The sequence below is a fragment of the Pezoporus wallicus genome, unplaced genomic scaffold (assembly GCF_028554395.1).
Source record: "Pezoporus wallicus isolate ANWC-B61680 ecotype Strahan unplaced genomic scaffold, APGP_CSIRO_Pwel_v1 contig_2012, whole genome shotgun sequence".
Taxonomy (NCBI): Eukaryota; Metazoa; Chordata; class Aves; order Psittaciformes; family Psittacidae; genus Pezoporus; species Pezoporus wallicus.
Genome location: NW_026639840.1, coordinates 699454 through 724895, shown reverse-complemented (window position 1 = coordinate 724895; position 25442 = coordinate 699454). Strand labels below are relative to the sequence as shown.

The 25442-nt window shown below is 42.7% G+C and overlaps 1 protein-coding gene across 1 annotated transcript; it reads left to right on the top strand.

Moving 5' to 3' along the window:
- Positions 1-17108: 17108 nt before the first annotated feature.
- COMTD1 (catechol-O-methyltransferase domain containing 1) lies at positions 17109-24388 on the top strand. Its single transcript, XM_057416369.1, has 7 exons — positions 17109-17243; positions 18567-18697; positions 19789-19894; positions 20680-20798; positions 21051-21105; positions 23111-23244; positions 24007-24388. Exons 1-7 carry the CDS (start codon positions 17162-17164, stop codon positions 24157-24159), a joined length of 780 nt encoding a protein of 259 aa, XP_057272352.1. The 5' UTR covers positions 17109-17161; the 3' UTR covers positions 24160-24388.
- The last annotated feature ends 1054 nt before the right edge of the window (positions 24389-25442 follow it).

Sequence of the window (25442 nt, the reverse complement as noted above, 5' to 3'; positions counted from 1 at the left end):
AGTCCATAAGAAGAGAAAGGCCTGGCTCAAGTTAGGTATGAGTGAGACATAAATCTATGGAAAGCTTTAAGCAGATAAGGAGACCAGAACACCGATGCTGCGTTACAGTTTATAAACCCTGACACACACTGCAGTAAGGAGTTCCCTTTGTAAAAAAGGTCATGACTGCATTGTGAACAAATGCCAATGTGGTTAAGTCATTTCTGCTCTCTGAGTATCTTTACTCCAAGTTGGGATAGCAACAGCTGCCCAATAGCAATTGCCTTGTACAGAGAATTTTACCAAGTCTGATTTCTTGGAATAGACATAAGGACAAGAAAAAAGGAGTACCGTCATTCCAGTGCTTCACAGGGAGAAAGAGGTACTATAGTAACTTACTGCTCTTTCAGAAATTTTTAGCCCTTTCTGGGATTTATATTTAATATGTAAAGTAAATACAAACTAGCTATTCTATCTTTAGAATTATTAGAGATCCTGGAATCAAAAGCTGAGTAATGACTTATGTTCACATGACACAAAAATGTGATCTCTCTTATGGCTTGTAAGGCTCACCAAGAACAGCTGATAAAGAATCGAGACCTGAAGAAGAATTACACCAGCACAAACATTTACTTTTTGACAAGACGGGTTATTTTAGAATGTAAACCAAGGAAGCACAACCAGATGTTCCTACCTTTCAGAAATTCCCCATTATATCTTCAAGGAGACTTACTACTTCATGTGATTTAATGTCTTAGTAGATTACTTCAGATCTTTACCTGTCTCCACACCGCGCCTCTCTACATCCCCTGCAGGGTCCACAGGATGACAGCATGCCACTCTTGCTTCATTTAAGCTTCCATACATTTCTGACAAAGTATTACCATTTGCTTCAGTTGGTCAGCCTTTGCAATTTGTCAGCACTTTGCAAGTAATGATTCAAAATAACTAGGATGCCTGATTTTCAAGTTGAAAGCCAAATGACTTGTAGTTTCACTGCTCAAAGATCAGTAACATTTGGGTGACAGGTAACATACTGCTTTACATATTATATGTAAATATAATATGTATATTATAAGTAATATTATATTTACATTATTTATATACATATATAAATGTGTAAAACACTAAATACTGGAGGCTTGTTTTTTTCATCCTTGTGTTCAGGCTAGCTTCTCATCCAGTAATGTATACATTGTGTTTTGCACTTCGTGAATTCCTTGTATGTATGTAACTCAATAAATCAGCACTTACAAATCAGCCACAGCCTCTGTGTTGCATTCATCTTCCCTTTCCCTGCCCTGAAATGCTTTGTCAGCAAAGGTCTGAGCTATTGGTTCTGCAGGTGCATGTAGATCAATATTAAACACATGGTGGTTTAGTCTGCAGTGACTAATATTAGCTCTGCTTCACCAGTCATTTGGAGAGTGCAGTTACTTAGATGAAATTTCCAAAGCACTCAACACTGACTGAAGTCAGCAGTGTAACTCTTTTGACACCCAGCATACATATTCTCCCTTAAGCACTGATTACATTGGCTATGGACCACAATGTTCCTTAAAGTTTAGTAAGTAGAACACCATTAAAAGAGGTATCAGCTTGTTCAATACAAGCTGTCAGGTTACAGCTAACAGCTCTTTCACCTGCTGAAATCCACAAATCTTGGCTGTCCTGAGAACTGCCACATCTTGTCACATCTATACTATGTAAAGTGAATGTCAAGATTAATGTCTAATGTTTGCCCAGGAAAAAAAAAAATATATATATATGGGTACCCAGGACTCTCACTTCACTACCCTTCACTGATGGAGCACTCACAACATCCTTGGGCAACCTGTTCCCAGTGCCTCACCACCATCACAGTAAAAAAACTTCTTCCTTATATCCATCCTAAGTATACTTTCTTTGTTTTCCTCCTGATGGAGCTTAATTTCCACTTGTGGATGACCCAAGATGGACAGAAAGGAAGAACTGAGGGAAGCTATAAGCCTTTTGACTACTCCATGAGCACCAACTATGTGCTTCTATATTCCAAGATGCTGCTGAAGCCACATAACTTGTCAGTCCTCCCTGCTCTGAAGGATGCATTTGCCCTGCCCTTCAAGCATATCTATATTTGTACTACTACTGTGGTAACCAATGGCTCCAACCAGAGGATGACTCCATGATGTCAAATGCAGTACACATGCATAATAAAAAACAGTTCCTGCTCCTAAATGTGGTCCTCATTTAAAGCAAGGTGCAATGAGAGGGATGAACCAAGTACAAAGGGCCAAGTAACAGGATGGAAAAGCTATCACATGAACAGGTGTTTACATTGACTGTCTCTACCCCTCTCCTGTTTTTCAGAGTATAGCTGAGTACAACCAACACACCACAAAGGCTGAAATCACAAGCTGGGGGTTGAAGCTTTTATTTTTCATCCAGAAAAGGGCAGAAACATAGCATAAAACTATCCTAATTGAAGGAAGTTCAGCTGTTCCAATGCACTTTCAAGCAAGCAATTCCAAGTGATAGGGTTATTCTCTAGAGGAGTGTTAGGGGAGGCAGGGATTTAAACACTGCTCTGAATTTTACAACAGGTGGAGGTACTTATCCACCGTGATCTGGCCCTGATTTTTATATGTACCTTATTCCATTCTCAGATGCCTAAAAAGGACAAGAAAGCGTGGGAGTATCCCTCTTCTTACCCCTGCAAAGGCAACATTTAATTTATAGCATGCCCACTATACACACGGCTCCACAGCTTGTATCACTCAGAATCCATCCACACCAGAAGGACATGACATATCCTCCAGATTGCAATATGCCCATTCATTTTCAGTGCTGCTGCTTAGGATGACTACTGCACACCAGGAAAAAAATGAAAAAAAAAAAAACAAAACCAAACAAAACTATGCATGTGCCAAGACAAAAGGAGATGCACAAGCCAAGCTCTTTTCCAAGAAGATTATGCTAGAAAACTGGGCAGTGATCTGAAAAGATAACTTCAGATGAATAGACTCATATGCAGCCCATGTACTTAACCTGTATGCCAACAAGCAATATAGCACAGCTCTGCTACTCATCCCATCCGATTGCAGAAGGGTGGGAGTTGGAAGCTTTGTACTGCCAAAACGCCAGCCACTAGCTAAAAGGTACATTTGGTTGCTTGTCAGTGCAGCAGATGTGAAATGGGCATCTTTCCCTTCACTGACCTCCTCAAGGACAGCAAAAGCAGCTCCAGAGAAGGAAACAACAGAGATCAGCAAAAGTAACTGATTTTCTGAAAGTTCTGCTTTTTGGAGCTACTCCCACATTATGCTTTGCCACCAGAAATCTGTCAAGAAGAATATAATCCCTTTAATATCTCTCTCTTCTGTAAGAAAATCCAGGAAGCTGAGGACATTTGGATTAAAAAAAAAATAAAAAATAAATTATCAAGCAAGGAGGGTTTGTGCTGACAGGATTAAAAGGGCTGCCCAGCACATGGGAACACCAAACACATAGGACTGAGACACCACAGAACCATCAGCCCATATGAAACTTCCAACATTCCCCTTACAAATACCCTGCTTATTCACGTCCCTGTTAAAGCACTAAAACATGCAATGAAGTATCCTAAACCTGGAAGCAGGCTCTTTAAGTAGAATGCTCTTTTAAATACTGTGGAGAGAAGTTGCTCCACCTGGCCATGCAGCATGGAGAAAAAGTACTGTGATCACAAATACTGAAGAAGACAGCAGGAAGGAAGGAGTTTCACTTCATGCCTCTACTTGAATCAGTGCTGGGGAGAAATAGGATGCAGACAATAGAGAGATCTGCAAGCAACAATCCTACCCTTAAATGAGATCTCTCTTAATAAAGCATCAACAAAAAAGTGATCTTGCTGCTTAATGCAACAGTAAAATACCTGCCCCATCTTACCACACTATAAAACAGCAAAATGAGGGAGATGCTTGTAGCAGCTATTAGATAGACTCCATGCAAAACAGAGACAGTAGAGGTGTGAACAAATGTACAAAGGAGATGCTTCACAGAATTACCAACCTGAAAAAGGAAAGGATGCTTGCATCTTGATACACTCACCACCTTCTAGAAAATCCATCAAAAACTGGCAAGCCAAGGATATACAATTTTCAGATCTGTCTGCTTAGAAAGAGCTCCTGCATTACATATAATATCAAGTAAACTGACTGGATAAATCCACCAGTGGTAAAGTTTGTTAAAATTATTAATTTAATCAGCCGTTGTAATTTCAATTCAGGAACTGCATTTAAAGCCACTGGGACACTCAAGTTATTAAAAGCAGGGTTTATTTAGAGATCTGTTCTTAACAGCACATTTACTTAATAAAATATATGTAAATTGTATGTGCTATTAATAAGCTCATTAGAACAGTTAAGCCAAGCAGATTCTTAATACAGTAATCTATACCCTTCTTAGAGAGCTTCTCTCCTCTGTTCACAGAAATTTACAGGGACCTGCCTCTTATTCTCAAAGTCAGGCTGTAAGTGGGGTATTCAAAAAGGTTAAAGGAATGACCAATGTTTTAAGCTGCTCTAGCTAATCAGAATAATAAAAACTTTAACAACATGCTCCACTTAGTCACAACAAAACAAACAAAACCAAGACCAAGCTCTTTTGCTATCCTGGCACATCCAGTTGACCAACAGTCAATAGTACTGTCAGAGAATGTCATAATTTCACCTTAGCAAGGCTGCAATTACACCAATAAAGATCAGATGGAAACGATCTATTGTTTCATTTGAGGGAAAGGGTAGTTGTTTAAACCCTGTCCTGCAGGGGAAAAAGGGTACCTGGGCAAGAGTTAGTAGAGCTCACTCACAGAGCTCTAGGTTAGATTCAAAGTGCGAGGGGGTTGTAGCTGGGTTTGAACTAGTGGGGCAATGTTCTAGTATGAATGAAGACCAGAAGGCCTCCCACCTTCCACGGGTGCCACTAGCGTGCTCAGCTCGCTCCCTGAAATGCCTGTACACCAATGCACGCAGCATGGGGAATAAACAGGAGGACTTAGAAGTCTGTGTGTGGTCTAAAGGTTATGACCTGGTGGCAATTACAGAGACATGGTGGGACAGCTCACATGACTGGAATGTGGTCATGGATGGTTATGTCCTTTTTAGGAAAGATATGTCAGCAAAGCGAGGTGGTGGAGTTGCTCTTTATGTGAGAGAGAGACTAGAATGTATTGAGTTCTGTCCAGGGGCAGATGAGGAGCAAGTGGAAAGGCTGTGCGTGCAAATTAACGGACAGGCTGGTATGGGTGGCACAGTTGTGGAGGTCTATTATAGACCTCCTAATCAGGACGAAGGAGTTGAGGCTTTCTAAGGGGAATTGAAAGCAGCCTCACAACTACATGCCTTGGTCCTCATGGGGGATTTTAACTACCCCGATATTTGCCTGAAGACTTACACAGCCAGTCATTCACAGTCTAGGAGGTTCCTCCAGTGCATTGATGATAACTCCTTAATGCAAATGGTGGACAAACCAACTAGGAGAGGAGCGCTGCTGGATCTAGTACTCACTAACAAGGAGGGTCTGGTTGAAGTAGTGACGGTCAATGGCAGCCTGGGCTGCAGTGACCATGAGATGGCGGAGTTTAGGATCTTCTGTGGGAGGAATAGAATACCTAGCAAGGCCACAATTCTGGATTTCCAAAGGGCCAACTTTGGCCTCTTCAATCAATTGCTAAGGGAAGTCTCATGGGAAAGGGTACTAGGTGGTAAAGGGGCTCAAGATAGTTGGTCAGCATTCAAGGACCACTTCTTCAAAGCTCAGGATCAGAGTGTCCCAATGAGTAGGAAGTCAAGTAGGGGAGCCAGGAGACCGGCATGGTTAAACAAGGAACTGATGGGCAAACTCACTGATCACAAGAGTCCAGACAACCTGCTCAGATGCAGGTGCCTAAAGATATTAACTTGAACCCCCTTAAATTCAGGTTTACAGAGCGTTTTTTCAGGGACAAGCAGTTGTTGGAGCAAAGACAAAAAAATTCTAATTTCTTAGCTGGTACCAGAAGTACATCTTCAAATAACATTAGCCTCACATTAATTTCCCAACTCAATTTACTTATCAGTTTCACAGCCTTTGAGCTCAGCTCTGAGCCAAAGACAAGAGTATCCCTTTGCTGCCCTGTATATACAAATTTTTTTGCATTTCCTGTGAACAAGTCAAATCTCCAGTCATCTTCAGGCCCTCCTCTGATTCAGATTGATCCAAAGATAGTGCAGGCTTTAAAAACCTATAGCTCTTTCTTTATCCAAGAGCGTATTTCATGAACAAATAATTTCTGGTCATTCTGTATGAAGTCCAGGACTTTTTTCCCTTTGCCACACACTGTGTTACATTAGAATAGGCAAAAAGGGAAGCAAGCTCCATAGTCTAAATGGCTTTCACAGTCTCAGAAGGAAAGGAGATAATGGGGAGATTAGGCAGGGAGAAGCAACCCCTACAACCAACAGATTGTATGATGACAGTCATAAGACTAACCAATGATGAAAGTTAACATTTTGTTTCTACAAACGTCTGGGAGGAACTGAACAATGCTCATACTGTGCACTGACATAACAGACAAGTTCGTTTATCATGGCAGAAAGTAAGAAGAAGCAGGATTTTTCTCTAGTCTTCCTGCCACTACCATTTTTATTGCTCAGATTCTGGTTTGTGCTGGGGATACTTACAATATTTCACTCACAGAAACTACTGTGCCTTAGAAAGTATTTGTAAAGAATCATTTTGCTACCTCATGGGTTCAAGGCTCTAAAAATGTGTTACCTAAAGGAAAACAGAAGTGAAGGATGACTTGCAGGAAAGCAAGTCATCCTTTGGCTTTGCTCGAGTTCAATGTGCTTTAGAAAACAAAACAGAACAATATGTGGCATCATTCTGCAACAGCACCAGCAAGCAGGAATCTTTGCCAGGGACATGTGTTCAGTCAAATGTTCTATGTGCATTAATGCCTAACAGAAGCTCTTGGTATCTTCTGAGTGGAGCTCCAGAGGATACCCAGATACTCCCAAATTCCCACACTCCATCAGGGACTGTCCATTAAGAACAGATCAGCTGTCATCTTTGTTCTTTAAGGCAGGAAATAAGTCTGATGGTACAGATTAGAGCCAGGCTTTCAAGCACAGCAAATATTTGGGTCTGGAAATTTATTTTAGCACCAGAAGACCTACTACTACTTCTAAAGACATGGCAATACAAAACCCATGGAAAAGGCACAGAAGCAGTCAGCCTCGCGTTTACTAGGATTGTTACGGGGACACGCCACATCCACCTGCAATGCCATTGGCCTTTAAGTCCAAGCTAATTGTACAATAAACACCAAGTCCACATTTTCTGCCTTATTTTAGATATACAAAAACTCTGTAGGCACATAAACATCAAGAAGCTAAACAGTCCATGAAAGACACTGCAACTAGACTGGAAGAGTTACTAAACCCCATTTGGTCAGAAAAATGGTCTCTGCCTTGGAACCGGTCAAACAGCTTTGATGTTCCAAAAGGCATTTCATCAAGAAGGTGTATGGCACACAGTAATTACCTACGTTCTCAAAAGCACTAAGACGGATGACCAGCTGCATACCTATCCTCCTCCTGGCCTAACTCCCAAGCACTCTGGCATTTTCCACTGTTGCTTACATGAATTAGAAGACAAAGGCAAACTGCATTAAGGTTTCTGCCAGTTGGGTAGCACTTTGGGTTTTAAGGACCACAGCCTAGAATTCAGTTACAACAGTTACCATTTACAACATGCTACAAATACCCTGTTAGGAAACATAACAACTCTCTAACTGCAGAGCTGCTCTGTGCTGTGAAATATGTCAGCAAGGCTCTGCCAGGCTACAATGATGTTAGATGCTCTGCATGTCCTTGAAATAAAAAACGTTCAGGCCACCAAGTCTGAATGGCCTCTCACATACTTTCCCTTGATGAGAAAGTGAAGATGACTCAATTTCTACTTTCTGGGGTTTTTTGTGTCTTCACCCCCCCCCTTTTTTGTTTTTTGGGGTTTTTTTTTTGGTTGGTTGGTTTTGGTTCATTAAAAAAAAAAAAAAAAAGTCAAAATAGTGTGTTCTCTGCTCTGTATCACTACCTTGTGTCCTTACAACACAGGACATGTGAAAAAAACAAAGGCAAATAAAGGCAGCTTCTCTTCCATGATGTGATGGGACCAGAACTTCAATTTACCTTCTTCAAGTTACCTGTTACCTCTGAAGCCTCATTCAGGAAAACTTTGTCTTTCCTTGAGGGAAGAACAATTACAGTAACAAGCAGCTGCTGACTCAATTGCCCCATTACAGCTGCTCCCATTTTCACAAGAAACTATACTGTTTCAAGTACTCCTTTGCCTAGCAGAGCCTTTACTGACATCACGCAGGTGTAGTGTAATTTATTTCAGATACAGGAGATCAAGAGACAGCAAAAATAAAGCTCCCAGTGAAGAGCACAGCATGATTGCATTTCCCCTCTGCGGCAAAGCGTAGCAACTTCAAGAACAAAATGGCGTCAGAAACGATCCTTAACACAATGGATTAGGAGGGTGAAGAAAAAAGAGGGGCGGTGAGGGGAAAGGGAGACACTAAAAACCTAGCAATTCTACAGCTGTACTTGTTACACAAACAGATACAAAGAACAAGGTGCTACCCGTAAAAGAAGAAAAGGGCAACAGGGAACAAAAGGTGCAAAGGACGACAGGAAACAGGAGGTGCAAAGGAAAGACTGCAAAGTAAATTTCTCCCAGACAACTCTTCAAAGAGCATGGCAAATTCAGGAATGGATTCCATAGCGATTGTGCAATGTAACAAGAAAGAGCCAACTGTTATCCAGGTATATTTATGATGCTTTATACAGGGAGGCTATTATCCCCTGGAATGGACTACAGAAGAATCATTTTGCTACTTCACAGGTCTTAGGCTCTAAAAATCTGTGTTACACTTAGGAGAGTAAAAGTGAAGTATGCAGAAGTGATCAAAGGAGAACAGGCTGGTTTTATAGCCTACAGGGGAAACAACTGATCATATATTATTCCTATGACAAACAACTGAGAAAGTAATTGAGAAGCTAGCAGAAACCAATGTTGTTACCTCAACATTATTGATTTTAGGCAGACATCTTCATCTAACACATGACAAAACTTTCGTCATTGCAGTAAAATATAGCTTTCAAGAAAAAAATGACATTTATAAAGACAGTTTATAGTTCAGTTAGACATTTCCATGAAGTCATGCCCGGTCTATAAAGAAATGGAAAGAAAGGGACTTCTGAAACACAAAATAATGAGAAAGTTCAATTAAAGAGTGAAAACATGATTTGAGAATAATAAAGCAGAAGGATATTTAGAACTTCAAAGCATGTAAAGGAAGCAGTAAATAACTATCAGAATAAGGCTTCCTTAGGATTTTATCAAAAGGATGACTGCCACTTAAAAATTCACCACTGACCTCTTTCAGGTGTGGCCCAGCCCAGCCCAGTCCTGTCTAGCCCAGCCTAGCCCAGCCCAGGCTAGCCTAGCCTAGACTGTGTTAGATTAGCCTAGCCTAGCCCAGCCTGGGTTAGCCTAGCCTAGCCTAGCCTGGGTTAGATTAGCCTAGCCTAGCCCAGCCTGGGTTAGCCTAGCCTAGCCTAGTCTGGGTTAGATTAGCCTGGATTAGATTATCCTGGGTTAAATTAGCCCATCTTGGGTTAGCCTAGCCTGGGTTAGATTAGCATAGCATAGCCGAGCCTAGCTCTGCCTGGGTTAGATTAGCCTAGCATAGCCTAGCCCAGCCCAGGCCAACCTAGCCTAGATTGCGTTAGCCTGGGTTAGCCTAGCCTAGCCTGTCTTAGCCTATGCAAAACCAGATTATCCCGGGTCAGATTAGCTCGGGTCAGATTATCCCGGGTCAGATTATCCCGGGTCAGATTAGCTCGGGTCAGATTATCCCGGGTCAGATTAGCTCGGGTCAGATTATCCCGGGTCAGATTATCCCGGGTCAGATTAGCTCGGGTCAGATTATCCCGGGTCAGATTAGCTCGGGTCAGATTAGCCCGGGTCAGCCTAGCCTGGGGTAGATTAGCCTGGGTTAGCCTAGCCTGGGTTAGATTACCCTAGCCTACCCCAGCCTGGGTTAGCCTAGCCTAGCCTAGTCTGGGTTAGATTAGCCTGGATTAGATTATCCTGGGTTAAATTAGCCTATCTTGGGTTAGCCTAGCCTGGGTTAGATTAGCATAGCATAGCATAGCCTAGCCTAGCTCTGCCTGGGTTAGATTAGCCTAGCCTAGCCCAGCCCAGGCCAACCTAGCCTAGCTTGCGTTAGCCTGGGTTAGCCTAGCCTAGCCTGTTTTAGCCTATGCAAAACCAGATTAGCCCGGGTCAGATTATCCCGGGTCAGATTAGCTCGGGTCAGATTATCCCGGGTCAGATTAGCTCGGGTCAGATTATCCCGGGTCAGATTAGCTCGGGTCAGATTATCCCGGGTCAGATTAGCTCGGGTCAGATTAGCCCGGGTCAGCCTAGCCTGGGGTAGATTAGCCTGGGTTAGATTAGCCTAGCCTAGCCCAGCCTGGGTTAGCCTAGCCTAGTCTGGGTTAGATTAGCCTGGGTTAAATTAGCCTATCTTGGGTTAGCCTAGCCTGGGTTAGATTAGCATAGCATAGCCTAGCCTAGCTCTGCCTGGGTTAGATTAGCCTAGCCTAGCCCAGCCCAGGCCAACCTAGCCTAGCTTGCGTTAGCCTGGGTTAGCCTAGCCTAGCCTGTTTTAGCCTATGCAAAACCAGATTAGCCCGGGTCAGATTATCCCGGGTCAGATTAGCTCGGGTCAGATTATCCCGGGTCAGATTATCCCGGGTCAGATTAGCTCGGGTCAGATTATCCCGGGTCAGATTAGCTCGGGTCAGATTATCCCGGGTCAGATTAGCTCGGGTCAGATTAACCCAGGTCAGATTAGCCCGGGTCAGCCTAGCCTGGGGTAGATTAGCCTGGGTTAGATTAGCCTAGCCTAGCCCAGCCTGGGTTAGCCTAGCCTAGCCTAGTCTGGGTTAGATTAGCCTGGGTTAAATTAGCCTATCTTGGGTTAGCCTAGCCTGGGTTAGATTAGCATAGCATAGCCTAGCCTAGCTCTGCCTGGGTTAGATTAGCCTAGCCTAGCCCAGGCCAACCTAGCCTAGCTTGCGTTAGCCTGGGTTAGCCTAGCCTAGCCTGTTTTAGCCTATGCAAAACCAGATTATCCCGGGTCAGATTATCCCGGGTCAGATTATCCCGGGTCAGATTAGCTCGGGTCAGATTAACCCAGGTCAGATTAGCCCGGGTCAGCCTAGCCTGGGGTAGATTAGCCTGGGTTAGCCTAGCCTAGCCTCGGTTAACCCGGGCTAGCCTAGCCTAGCCTAATTTAGCCTGGGTTAGTCTAGCCTAGCCTGTGTTAGCCTAGCCTAGTTTAACCAGGGTTAGCCTAGCCTAGCCTAGCCTAGCCGAGCCAAGCCTAGCCTAATCAGGCTCTCTCCATCAGAGATATTTTACCTGGTAAATTCAAGAGTTTCTTCATATTAGGAAACCACAGCTGACTTACATTCCCTCCCCTGCTCTTCCCAACTAACAGTCTACTAGTACTTCTTGATTTTAAGTCCCAAACCATGCCTGGCATGGCTTTCACATGGTTGTGACAAATTTTTAGTTGTGTAACAGCAATCCTACCTAAAGGTCCCTAGGAACCAGGTCTACCCTGGTGATCATTCATCATTCTTTAATATGCTTGGGGCAGATTATCTAAGAACATCCCAATCCTGCACCTCTCCTGCTGCCATGCTGTTGCTTTAGTTCTGCTTTTTGCACTGGGAACTCTAGGACAGCTGCCCTTCAGCTTAATCGAAGAAGAAAACCACCGGGCTTCCAAAACTAGCCTTCATTTTTGGCATCCGTTCGCACATCTGGTGTAAAACAAATCCAGTCTGCTGGCCTTTGACACTGAATTCTTCAGATGTCGGAAAAGGCAAAAGTTAATGGTATGGGAGAGCCTCGTTAGTGAGGTGTCTGTCACAGCTGTGGCTGATTTATTCACCACTTCTTTCATTTTATTTTGCATATCAGAGTGATAAGGAGCAAAATTTGTCATGTTTTGTTTATGCACTATGCAGTTTAAGGCTCAAGTGCAACAATATCTTGAAAATTACAGTAGGCTGTGTATGTAAAGCAGAATGCTCCACTCAGGTTGTACCCATTTCCATCACATGGGGACCATTTGCAGGAGCAAAATAGTACAAAGCTTTATTCCTTGGTAGCAAGCACCCATTGCATCACTGTGTGTGCAATTGCTGGGCCACAGCCTGGAAGGAGATGATTCAGAACAGTGTGCCGCCTGTTTTGAGAAATTCAATGGGCTTCCAAACCACATCCTTCAGTGGCAAACTCTCTTTGTCAGCCGAACTGCTTCTATCATTTTATCTGTCAAGCTGAGCCACTGAACAAGCTATTTCACTGGGTCTCCCACAGTTAAGCTCAGTTTGAGTTTTACAGTCCTTGATACTTGAGGGATATTTTCATAGAAGCCATTAACTTACTTTGCACTAGGAATTATGCTGCTTGGCAGGGGCTATCTCTCCTCACGATACCTGCATGTCCAAAGCTGAACCTAGTCTTGTAATGAGATGGCAAAAAGTAGTCATATATATTCAAAATGTTGGCCTGTAAGCCACAAAGGCCTAAAAATATTTACCAATATGTCAAAATGCTTCTAGCTGAAAACTGTTTCTAAACCATTCGCTGTTTGCAAGTTTAATGGCTTAAGGCTTATGGGCTCATGAATCACCAGCTTTCTTAGCAGCAGCATTTGAAATGTTGATACCTTAGCCTTGAAATAGATGTGAAGGTACCACAGCCTTTACAAGCTGTTATTGAAAGACATATTTTAAAAGCTCCCACAGAAGACTGAATGTGATAGAAGCAGCTGAGCAAGACGAAAGTAACTGAACCAACTTACCTAAAGTCATTGTTCATGTCTGCGTTCCATTTTAGTGATTACCCTCCAGCTGGACAATGAATCACATTAAAGGAAGCTTTGATACTTACAGTTTGTCTGATAAAAAAATCCAGATGACTTTAGAAGCAATGATGAGTATTTGGGAAACTATTTGTCTTATTTCAAATTACTGATTTCAACTATCAGAAGAAAATTTCAGAGACAAATTTCATTTATCACAGATTAAAAAAAAAAAAAAAAGGATTATACCATTCTTACAATACCAGGATTTTCATTTGAGAAGATGTGTGAACATTCATGGCAAAATATTGCTACAACAGCTACATGTGGAATGAGTATCTCTAAGGTCAAGGTGGTTATAGCAGTAAATGGCAAACACTGCATTACAGAACTATAAAATGAAATGTTAAGTGTACACTATAGTAGAGAGATAACAGGGGTGGAAAAGACAAATACAATAGCAAAACCAACTGGAAGAAAAAAGGAGTCTCAATTGTGAATAAAAAAAATAATAGTTCTATATGGAGTTCAAAATACTTTAAAATACTCTAACATCATCTGATTTCTCCAGCTTTTGCAAAGGGATATACACTGTGGAGTGTAAAATTATTAAATATGTACACTTCATCTACAATGCCTGAGACAGATGAATGAACATGTAAATATGGTAAGTAAAATCTGTTTCAGTTTTAATCAAAGAGATTGCAAAACCCCATTAAAATTACATAAATACAAACAATAAAATGTTTACAGGTTTGTTTATCTGTGAGTAGCTTAAAAGGTATGGGAATTCATGGCTTCCTGGTTTTTCTAACTGGCCCCATCCGTACACATCTTCATGCACCACGTCGATGTGGATAACTTGCTGATCTGCTTTGCCAGTCCCATTTCTACATTTTCTACAGAGCTAAATGACACCAAGGTGGTTGGTGTGTAACGTTTCCACATACAAAACACTCCTGGGAGGAAGGTTTCACCAGAACTACTGACTATTGCAGGTATCAATTACCTAGTGTTGTGGTTTAACCCCCACCAGCAGCTAAGCATCAGTCACTCGCTTGCTGTCCCCCAGTTGGATGAGGGAGAGAATCAGAAGAGTAAAAGTGAAAAATCTCATGGGTTGAGATAAACACAGTTTAATAAGTAAAGCAAAAACCACATGTGGAAACAAAGCAAAACAAGGAATTGATTCACACATCAGCAGGCAGGTATTCAGCCATCTTCAGGAAAAGAGTGGTCCATCACACACAACAGTTACCTGGGAAGAAAAATGCCATTGCTTCCAATGTATCCCCCATTTATATATGGAGCATGAAATTCTATGGGATAAGAATATCCTTTTGGTGATTCATGTCAGCTGTTGTGGCTATGTTTCCTCCCAGCTTCTTGTGTATCTCCTCACTGGCAGTGTATGGGGGAAAAAAAAAAGTCCTTGACTTAGAGTAAGCACTACTTAGCAACAACTGAAACATCAGTGTGTTATCAGCATTATTCTCATACTAAATTCAAAACATAGCACTGTACTAACAAGAAAACTAACTTTATCTCAGCCAAAACCAGGACACCCAGTGACTGTGAAGCAGTGAATACATTACCAATATGAATAAAGTGAGGATTTGCACACACTGAGGCCAGCTACTGACTAGCCAGTCTGAATACTGTCTGTCCTACTCTTTATGTTTCACAAAAGCAGTCATGTTCTGGCTTCAGACTGAAGATGCTGCCAAAGGCCTCCTACCCTTTCAAGAATGCTATTCCAGGGAGAAGGCACTTTCAGGCACAGCAAATATACCTACTGACTATAACACTGGGAACAGTCCTGATCTCCTGTGAAGTCTGTACAACTGGATCTACCTTACAGATATAGGGAGCAGTAGGGTTTGTACCCATGTCCACTTCACACTCAGTTTTCATCTCTAGGTAGCCTTCACCTTAGTCAGCACAAGTAGTAGGCAGAAATCTACCAAAACATTTAAATGCTCAGGTAACCACAGCACTGCTATCATGTGCCTAATTAATCTGATTCCTCAAAGTTTCCTATTCAGTAATATTACCAGACCTATGTAAAATGAAGCAGCTGGCTCTTTTCAATTTGGTTGGAAGACTTTACTTCTTTTATGACTCTAAGAAAGTGTTTCATCTTAACTCACATACCAGTTGTCTAAAGGAAACAATGCACTGTCCAATACCCTGAGACAGTAAAACACCCCCTGACACTGCCGCCCCAACTAAGCTATTGCTGTAGAAGAACTTGTGGGGCAGGGGGTTCAGAGACTGTTCAGTATGTCAGCAATTCTGTTCACCAGTTCTCTTGGAGATTTCAGAAACTTGAAGTTTCCAGAGAGCTTCACGTGAGGCAGCACGTTGAGAGTCGAGAGGAAAACACAGCATCGGAAGCTCACAAATTTAGTGCTCCATGAAAAACCAAGTCCCACAGTTACTCTCTCCCTCCTGCTGCAGTTGTAGAGAATACTCACTAGATGGAGTTGCACAGTCACAAATCTGATTTATGGCCGCTGGAAGAGTTTGCTGTCTCCCACAGTTCTGTTCGGCCTAAAGCTGACACATTGCAGCCCTTCCTGATAACTCATCTTCTGAAAGATGGGATGAAAGGTTTCCATATAAAAAAAAAGCAAAATGTACACAGAGAAAGTGATGAGATACTGAACAAGAGAAAAAGAAGCCGACAACACTCACAGCTTTCAAAATCAAATAAATTTTATAAGTGAACTGAAAGATATTTTATCTACCAAGACAGACCAGATAACTTTCTTTGTTCTGCAAGTCAGAAAGCACTGTAAACTCCTTAGTGCGTGACATGATTAGCTGCTGCAAAGGAAATACAAAAGCTCCGAGCTCAAGTCTCTTTAAATAAAGCCTAGCACATACTAAAAATACAGGGATAGGCAAACCCATATCTCATAAATGCCCCAGTGAAATATTTAATCCTGCACTTAGGGTGTGCTTAAAAAGAAAGAATGTTTTTCTGCTAACTGCTTTAACACTAGATATTTTTGCTACCATAGGACCATAGTTGAAAAGTTACCATCCTAACTCACTGGCACACAATTCACCTGCCTTTCTAGAGATTAGCTATTTGCCAGAAGGGAATTTTTACCTGCTTTCATCCCGTATCTGTTGAGGCCAAGTTGCAACCCACTCCATGGCTGCATATTCCCAGTCGTTGCGCAACACTGCTAATTTCATCTCCTTTAGAGATACAAAATGATAGATCTTCACATGTTGCTCGTGTTTTGCAAAGTACAGATACTGCCAGCACTCCACAAAATGAAAATCAAAACCCTGGCCCACCTCCAAAAGGCAGTGCAGGAGCCTTTCAGTGTGTATCTATGTAACGCAACAAAAGAAACAGAAAAGTTCTTTTAGCCTCCTTCCTAAGAAAAGAAAATGGCATAGTCGCTATTGGTTTATGTATCAACTCCCTCAGTGACAGATCAGACCAGGGAGGAGATTCCTAAACAACCTGGCTGTCAGTGGCAAAGGCACTGCTGCACCTCGCCTGGAAGGTGTTGCAGAAGCGGGCTGAAACAGCGGCAGAGGAAAGAGAGTCCCGTTCCCCCTCTCGTGGAAGATCTTCCTTAATCCCTTTCACTTGGAAACTCACAGTTCTTTCGCGCACAGAACTGAACACCCACAATCTTACATCCTTTTGGTAATGAATCTGCTCACACCTCAGCTGCGAAACCCAGCTGTGCTAGGGAGGGAGGAAGCACATTTCCTAGGCTGGTTGGAGGACAAGGCTCTCACAAGCACGTTTCTCGGAGTTCCTCCATCAGAGCCCATTGCTAGCTCTCACAAAACTTGTGTTTCGAAAAGAAGTCTGCACCAAAGGCATACCGGAGCCTCCGAGGAGGTGGTGGTACAAACCCCAGGCGATGCTTCTGTCACCTCACACGCCGCTACAGAACACGCCAGCGGGAGGAGAAGGAAAGCGCGCACCTCCCGCGGGATGCTCGCCCTCCCGCCAGCAAGGCCCAGCATCGGGCACCCCGGGGAGCGGGTAACTCCGGGCACATGCGACACCGCGAGCACCACCCTGCCAGGAGGCGGCAACAGCAGCCCGGGGCCGCCCCAAAGCACGCCGCGCCACATGCCTCCCGCCCCGGCCCCTCCCGCTGCCTCGTCCCGCCCCTCCCCACGCCCGCGTATGACCGGGCCGCGCCGCTCGCACCCGCCGCGCCGCTCCCGTCCTGTCTCGGCCCCGAAATGCCCCTTTTCAGCGTGCCCAAAGAAGTGGCCGTCGGGACGGCGATGCTGGGGGTCGCCTTTGCCACGGGGATGCTCGCAGGTAAGCGGCACCCACGCACCCCTCCATGCACATGGGGGCTGCGTCCTCCTCGTGTCCCCACCGGGGAACGGACCGGACGGGACCGTGGCGTCCCGGCAGCATCCCTCCACCTTGGGCTGCCCCGCGGACCGGGACTCCGCTGAGCTGCGGCGGTAGGTACGGTGGTGCGCTCAGAGCCAGAGCCTCTCCTGTAACCCAGCTACTGCAGCGCTGGGGCCGAGGCCACGGGCCCAGCAGAGGAGAGGGGAGGACACGCTTCCAGCCCTGCCCTAGGTTGCATTTATTTGGCCGAAGCCCGAAAACGCTGTGTTGGTGTCCTGACCACAGCTTTCTCTTCTGGTAACAGTTTTACTTCCATTCCCCGGGGTCAAGGGAAGAGTGAACCCACCATCAGGCAGGGGGCGGAGGGTGGTGTTGCAACGCAGCCGCTCGGGTACTTACTTACCCCTTGACTTCAGGCAAGTTGTTGAAATAATCTACACCTCGGGGTGATCGTCTGTAAAATAGAGCCACTAACAAAACAAAATAAAAATCTCGAAATAGTGTTCTTCAATCGCAAGCAACTGCCAGGAGATGTGGAACTGAGATTTTTTTTGTTGGGATTTGGTTGGGGTTTTTTGGTTGGTTTTCGTTGTTTTTGTTTTGGTTGTTTGTTTTTTCTTTTGTTATTTCTTTAAAATATTTGGCCCATTTAGTAAAAGAAACATTGGGCATCAAAGCTGTGATCAGTTCTGTATTTAAGTAGACAAGCAATAGTCCTTGAATTTCAGCTTTCAGCACCTACTTCCTTTGAACACTGGTTTCACGCTAAACAAGCCACTGAGCAATGCCATATTTCCTCTGGCAAAAAGGCCAGGAAGTATTCGGGAGACCACAGGGCTTGAGAAGATGCATCAGCTGACAGCCCTAAAGACCAGCAGCCTCTATCAACTGCAAAACAAGGTCCCTGGAGTAAGCAAATAGTGTGCCTCATTCATGCTTCTCTCGTTACACTTGCCCTTTGAGTTTTGATGCAGTTACTTGTGCTGTAAGAACATGACAGCTCATAACCTTCACATCAGCCACTGATGCAGAGTACCACAGCACTCAATTCTTTGCCTTTCAGCCTTTGCAGGCTTGGGCTGGACATCTTAGAGGTTAAAAAGAATAAAATTATATGTGTATATATATATATACCCTGTTGAGCTGTTTAGCTGTGTTGCATTTTCTTTTCACTGGACTTTTCAGAGCGAAGAACTATTTAGCCTTTAGTAATACTTGAGTGTTTGCTTTATTTAAGCAGGCAATAACTGAAAAAGATAAATGTTTGTTTGTTTCTTGTAGGTAAAAGATTCCCTTTAATTTTTGGGACACCCAAATCACCCAGGAGTACTATTGGGAAAAGCAGTCCTATCTGGCAATACATACTGGATCACTCTTTGCGGGAACATCCAATTCTAAAGAAGCTGCGACTGGTCGGTATTTTATGCCCTAACACAACTTTCTGTTTAGTATTGTTACTGTTCCACCTAGGGCTTTTTGGTATTGCCCAGACTTCATCCTGAACAGCTGGACTCTGTGTGATACTCCCTCCTCCATCTTATTGCGTACATACTAGATTTTGTTTTGAACTGGTAATAGCCAGATTCTTCAATGTTCAGGCTACCTAAATGAGTGTAATAATATTACCACACATTTTAGACTTGTATTTTTTTTTTTGAGCTATGGCTCCCAAGCCCATGTGTTTGGTCCATGCTTGATTTTGACCTGAACAGATGACTTCTGTTCATTTCAGTTGGCACATAAGGAAATGGTACCTCAGAGAGGCAACACTGGAGCAGGCTCCAGTATCAGAGCTCAGAACAGACCTCATGACTCAGGACTAAGTCATTTCAAGTGAAACAAACTACTCCTCTATAAAACCAATTAAATACCAAGTACTGGAGCTGGTTGATTAGAATGAGCCCTGGAGGAAGAAAGGAAGTGGGTGGACTGTTCAGCTGTCATGGCACAGCCCTGCTACCCCCTCCTCAGTGCCAGGGGCCCTTCCACACTGGCATAGGTACTGCTTCTCCAGCTCTGTGCTGCATAGCCAGAACCATGTGATCTGAGCTTTGGCAACAGACTTTAACCTATCAGTTCATAAAACCATCCTACATGTCTTGGAGGAATAAGGACATAAAGTACAAAGCTTATAGTTAATTTTAAAAAGTGCATCTGTTTATGTAAATTCACAGAAATAAAGGACTTTAACAGTCAAGCCTCCTCTATGGCTCTCCATCAGCTGTAACTATTGCAGTTTGCTACAGTCACAGTAACTCTGGGGCATATTACTGCTTTGAGTGATTAGCCACTGTTTATGACATACACCGCCCACCCTCCTTGGTTCCTGTTAAATTAAAACCAATTTCTAGCTCGCAGACAGAGCAAAAAGCCATTTAAAATGAGAAAGGCAGGAGAATCTGGTTTTTTCTGTTTTTTTCTCTGTGCATTTTCGCTAGGACATTGTTTTGGAAGTTACGGGTTTTTTTGGCTGACATGCTATTTCCCTCCCCCCCCTTTCTAGCTCACCGCTGATCATCCTTGGGGTAGAATGATGGTATCCTGTGACCAGGCACAGTTTATGGCAAATTTGGTCAAACTCATTAAAGCCAAGAAAGTTATTGAAATAGGTAAGAGTGTTACTTTATTCTCTTTATAGTAGAATAAAGCTCCTGGCTGTGCTTCTCCAAATACAGCTGTGTTTACATAAGTATCTAGATACAGGAAGGCACTGCATACCCATCTTAGCAAACAGGTGGGCAAACTACAATGTGAAAAGTAGCATTAGATTTGCACTTGCTTGTCTCTCTTTGCACTCAGCAATTCTGGCATCAACATGGATGTCTTGTCAACTCTGAGGCAATCTGGAAAAATAAGAGATCACCTGGGTCTCCACCAGCTGCAGCACAGGGTGCATTCTTTCCTTCCTGTGTCAGTTTCTTGCCACAAGGAAATGTTTTGCTGCACAGGCCCTGCATCCAATCCACTTTGCTTGATGCACCTGTATTAGCAGGATGTCACAAAGCCAGACTGATGCTGAGCAGCCAAGTATGGGGTCTCACCATCTTCATTCTTGACCTGGTTATTACCTGGCTGTTACGGTTATTTTGCTGCTGGTCCAGTCCGTTGGCTCAGGATTTAGCTCCACTTTTAACTAAGGGTGCTCCTTACAATGCAGGATAAGGCTTTGCACTGCGTGTCCAGGAGACTTTTGGACAAAGCCACCATGAAGGTTTGCTAAAATATTGGTTCAAAACCAACAAAGTTGAAGCAACAATTCCTCCCAACCCACCATTACATTAAAAATGAAGGGGAAAGCCTTTTGTGTCCATTAATAAATTACCATCCTTGCCTCCTTTGGGGGTTTTACTCTATTATTTATGCTAAATGTTCATGACTCTTGTGATTTTCCTAGGTGTTTTCACGGGTTATAATACCTTGAATATGGCACTTGTCCTGCCAGATAACGGCAGAGTTGTTGCCTGTGATATAAATGAGGACTATGTCAAAATTGGAAAGCCACTGTGGAAGGAGGTAAGCAGCATCTCTTCTGTTACTCATTTTTGCATGTCAAGGGATTTTGGTATCTTAGACTTGCATATCCATTAGAAGCATTCCTATCATTAAAGGAGGCTGAGACACTTCAGCTTGGCAAGATAAATGAGTGATGTCTGGAACCTAGAGATAATAGAAAAAGTATCTGAACAACAGTCACTCTTGGGGTGCAACCTAGTGACATGGGTTTTCTTGACTGCTTTCATTAACTCTTTATTCTTTTCATTCTAGGCAGGAGTAGAGCATAAAATTGACCTACGGATTAAGCCAGCAATTCAAACACTTGGTAAGTATCCTAAAATACTTCTGATTTTACCTTTTCCTAGAAATAGAAGATGAATATAATACTGATGAAATGTAAAGCCAAATATGCTTGTGTATGTGATTCGTTTGCTAACAGTAAGAAGGCTTCCCTTATATGAAAAAAAAATACGTAAATCAGAAAACTTCATAACTTTGGAAGTTCATAGTTTTCCTGCATGCTAGCAGAGAGGAGGAAAACGTTTGCCCTATGTAGTGGGCTATACTGGTCAGTCACCTGCCCTGTCCATCACCTTGTTTAATCTATAAAGTACAATTGTCAGCTGCTTCTGGGAAAGCTGATTTACACAGATTAATTAGACAAAGCCCAATTTCTCTTATCCATTGTCCATTCTAAGCAACTAGTCCTTTGTTATAGACAGGAAGAGTTTTGTGAAAGGGATGAGGTGCAGAAAAAAACAGAAGCCATTGTAAAATTTAGTGTATAACAGTTGAATTGTGTCCAGAAGAGTTCAAATTTAGGATCTGATAGTATCATGCAAGGCGATAACTTTTATCATTCAAGAAAATAAGATGCAGGGCAGAGGAAATACTAATAAATATTCTGAAAATGCAAGAAATTTGCTAGGAATGGAGGAGGTAGAAGAAATTTTCCAGGAAAGGATCCAGATCCACCAATAACCTTGTATTACTTCCAAATTCATCCATCCTTTCAGAAGGGGCAAATAAGCAGTCTGCTAGGATGCACTGCTGTCCTTGAAGTCTGATGGAGAGCTTTGTCTAGGCAGTGCTTCAGCCAAAAAGATCCTGACAGATGATGTTGACAGAGGATAAGGGCAGGGGCTGGCAAGAGGGGATACCAAGAACCTTAGGAAGGTAGCAGTCAGCTGCTCCATAAGTGGTGATTTGGAGTTCTCAGACAACAAGTCAGTTTCTGAGAACTTAAAACCAAATTCCACTTGCCTTGGCCAACAGAAGGACTAGTTACAGCAATCTTTTGATGTGATAAAGATCTACGACAGGGTTTGTTCATGACCTGTTGCTGTGGTTTAAGCCCAGTTGGCAACTCAGCCATGCAGCAGTTCTCTCGCTTCCCCCCCCGCCTCTCCCAGAGGGATGGGGAGGAAAATCAAAAGAATGTAACTCCCCCGGGTTGAGATAAGAACAGTGCAGTAACTAAGGTATAACACAAATCACTACTGCTACCACCAATAATAATAATGATAAGGGAAATAACAAGGGAAGAGAATACAACCGCTCACCACCTGCCAACCAATACCCATCCCAACCCGAGCAGTGAGATCACCCTTCCGGGTAACTGCCCCCAGTTTATATAGTGGGCATGACGTGCTGTGGTATGGAATACCTCTTTGGTCAGTTTGGGTCAGGTGTCCTGTCTCTGCTTCCTCCCGGCTTCCCCTCCTCCCTGGCAGAGCATGAGGCTCAGAAAGTCCTTGGTCAGAGTAAACATTACTGAGCATCAACTAAAAACATCGGTGTTATCAGCGTTGTTCCGAGGCCGAAAGTCAAAAACACAGCACTACACCAGCTACTAAGAAGGAGAAAAACGACTGCTACTGCTGAATCTGTATCATGGTACTTGATAAGCAAAGAGAGATTCGCATTTAGGACTTGTTCATAAATGCACGAAAAATCCTAATTCATTTAGGAAAACAACTCTCCTCAATCAGCTCAAAAAAAAATACCTGAAGGTGTAGAGTGTGCCCAGTTTCAAACTGTTTGCCCTGGTTTTACTGCACCTTTCAGCAGCCCTAGCTGTATGCTGCAGTTTTAGAACTATTCCATGAACTTCTAAGTAGGCAGAACTCAGTAACTGAGTGTTTTATGGCATACATTATGTCTAAATTGGTTTCTGTGGGATAGGCTTTTCTGGTAATTAGCTGTAGAGGAATAAACTGCCTGGTCAAGGCACCACAAACATTATTAAATGAGAACTTTGACACAAATGGATGACTTCCTCCCACACAGCATTAACCAGGGTGCAATGACTCACTTTGTTGCTCATCTAGATGAACTGTTGACCAGTGGAGAAGCGGAAAGCTTTGACTTTGCTTTCATTGATGCGGATAAAGAAAGCTACAATGAGTACTATGAAAAATGTTTGCGCCTCATAAAAAAAGGCGGAATAATAGCTATTGATAACGTAAGTACTGGGGTGGTAGTGATAGTGGCACAGGGCATTACTGCTTTTGCCTCCGGGAAAGAAACAAAGTCATAGTGGGATTTTAGTAACGTCATTTCTGACCTGCAACTTGGTTGCCAATTGCAGTGTTTGTTCTATATTATACAACAGAGGCTTTAAAATTCAACATAAATTCCTAAAGTAAGCTGTATGGAACACTAATATAAGCAAGGAATAAAACCCTTTAAAAGAAAGGACTAATGTGCTAAATACATGTTAGTACATAAACAGCCTGTGATAGCAGAAACTTATCAAATTTTTTGTAATATATTATAGAATATATTCATATTATTTATATTTATATTACAAATGTATTTGTCTGATTTGTCTTATAGTATTTTCTACTATATATAGTACTTACACGAGATCAATGTAACACTTGCAATCAGTAACTACTAATAAGTTACCAATTAATAATTTTTACTAGAAAGAAAGAGTGATGTTAAACTTGAAGCACCTTCAGGGTTATGGTGGCACCTGAATAGGGGCTTTTAGAAATACCTATTGTTTAAACACATCTTTTTCATTTAGGCTTCTAATTTGTAGCAGAGGTACAATTAACCAAATCTGTGGACTCCCAATCCCACTTGCTTATGAGAACTATATTTGAGACTAGAAATCTTAAACACAATAAATACTGATTTCTGGAAAATAAGCAGGACCTTTGTGGCCCATGGAACACACTGGGACAAATTAGGTGCATGACATGTCTTTTTTCAATAGGTCCTATGGAACGGAAAGGTGCTAAACCCAAGAAAGGATGACTTGGCAGCCCAGAGCATCCACCACCTCAATGAAAAGCTTCTCAGAGATGCACGAGTCAATATCAGCATGATCCCAATGGGGGATGGAGTCACATTAGCATTCAAGTTGTAACTGAAGGAAACCCAGCAAATGGGAAACAAAAAGTAGCATCAAATAATACGGAAAAATGCAGGCAGCATCAAAAATGGTCATTTAACCTGTAACTCCACTGGGTATCATAGTCTGGGAAAGTAGAATTTAGGAGCAGCAGGATCCTAAACACAGCTAAGTCGAGAAGAGAGACTTATTTTGAGATCCACTACAATTTCTTATTCTAATTGCAATAAAGCAAATAAAGTTATGTTGTTGCCTTTGTAAGACGGTGATTGAAAAACATCTCACTCTGTAGAATGACAGTTCCCAGCAAGTCAATACAACAAAGTAGTTTTCTATCCTAAAATAGGCTATTGAGTAGCAGAATAATCAGTCCTACTATCAAAAGGAAGTGGAGTTTACTAATATTAATAGCCATTATAAAAAAGGGATTTTAATGAAATGTACATGACATCAGGGAGATCATGAGCCTTCTCTAAAATAATGAAAGTCACCAGTAATCTTTGATGGGCACTACACAACAAGCCTCAAATATATACTTGTCAAAGGATAAGTGGGATTTCCAATACAGAGCACTCCCTAAAACCTTTGTGTGCAAGGACTGGGCTTCTTTAACTTAAGCAACAGCGAAGGTAGATTTTTCTGAAGTCAGAATGAGGAAGAACAAATGGACAAGGAGGAAACCAAAAGAATTCTTCCTGTTCCTTCTCTCCCTCCCGCCTGCCCCCAAAGAAGCAACTTGCTAGTGCTTGTTTCTTAGAAAGCTGCAAACACAGAGCATTGGAGGCAAGTCTACAGAAGGAAAATGATGACTGCATGACGATGCAATACGGCTGTTAACTGGCTATATAAATCATTGCTGCAAGCAGAGATTCCGTTCCCTAAGCAGCATGTGACAAAATTATGCTTTCTCCATGCCCTAGCACAGTATTTTTCCTCAGTATTCTTAAGTCCTAGTTAACTTCATTTGCTGTGTCATTCATTACTCTAGTTTCACCCTGATTCATTCTGTAACATATTTGTCCAAGAAACTAGTTGAAAAATCTCACCTTACCCGGGCACAAGGAAAGAGGCTCAAGTTTCAACATTGTTACAACTGACTACTCAGCTCATGTTTTTGACATTTCGGTTGGGTGGCTTGGGTTTGCATAAGGGACAGACATTCAAGGCACAGGTTTTACCTGTCTCAGACACTCATGGTAGTATACTGCAGTGGTAGAGTAATGAAGAAAGGAAGCATTACACGATGGTTTCAGAGTGGGGCAGTGAGCAAGGAGATCCTGATTCTACATCTGTCACTT

What these genes read in the sequence shown, in the direction of transcription:
- COMTD1 (XM_057416369.1), top strand. Translation starts at nt 17,162, where the DNA reads ATGCCCCTTTTCAGCGTGCCCAAAGAAGTGGCCGTCGGGACGGCGATG. An exon ending in CAAGAAAGTTATTGAAATAG is followed by an intron (nt 19,895 to 20,679) that starts GTAAGAGTGTTA and finishes TGATTTTCCTAG; the next exon opens with GTGTTTTCACGGGTTATAAT. An exon ending in GAAAGCCACTGTGGAAGGAG is followed by an intron (nt 20,799 to 21,050) that starts GTAAGCAGCATC and finishes TTTTCATTCTAG; the next exon opens with GCAGGAGTAGAGCATAAAAT.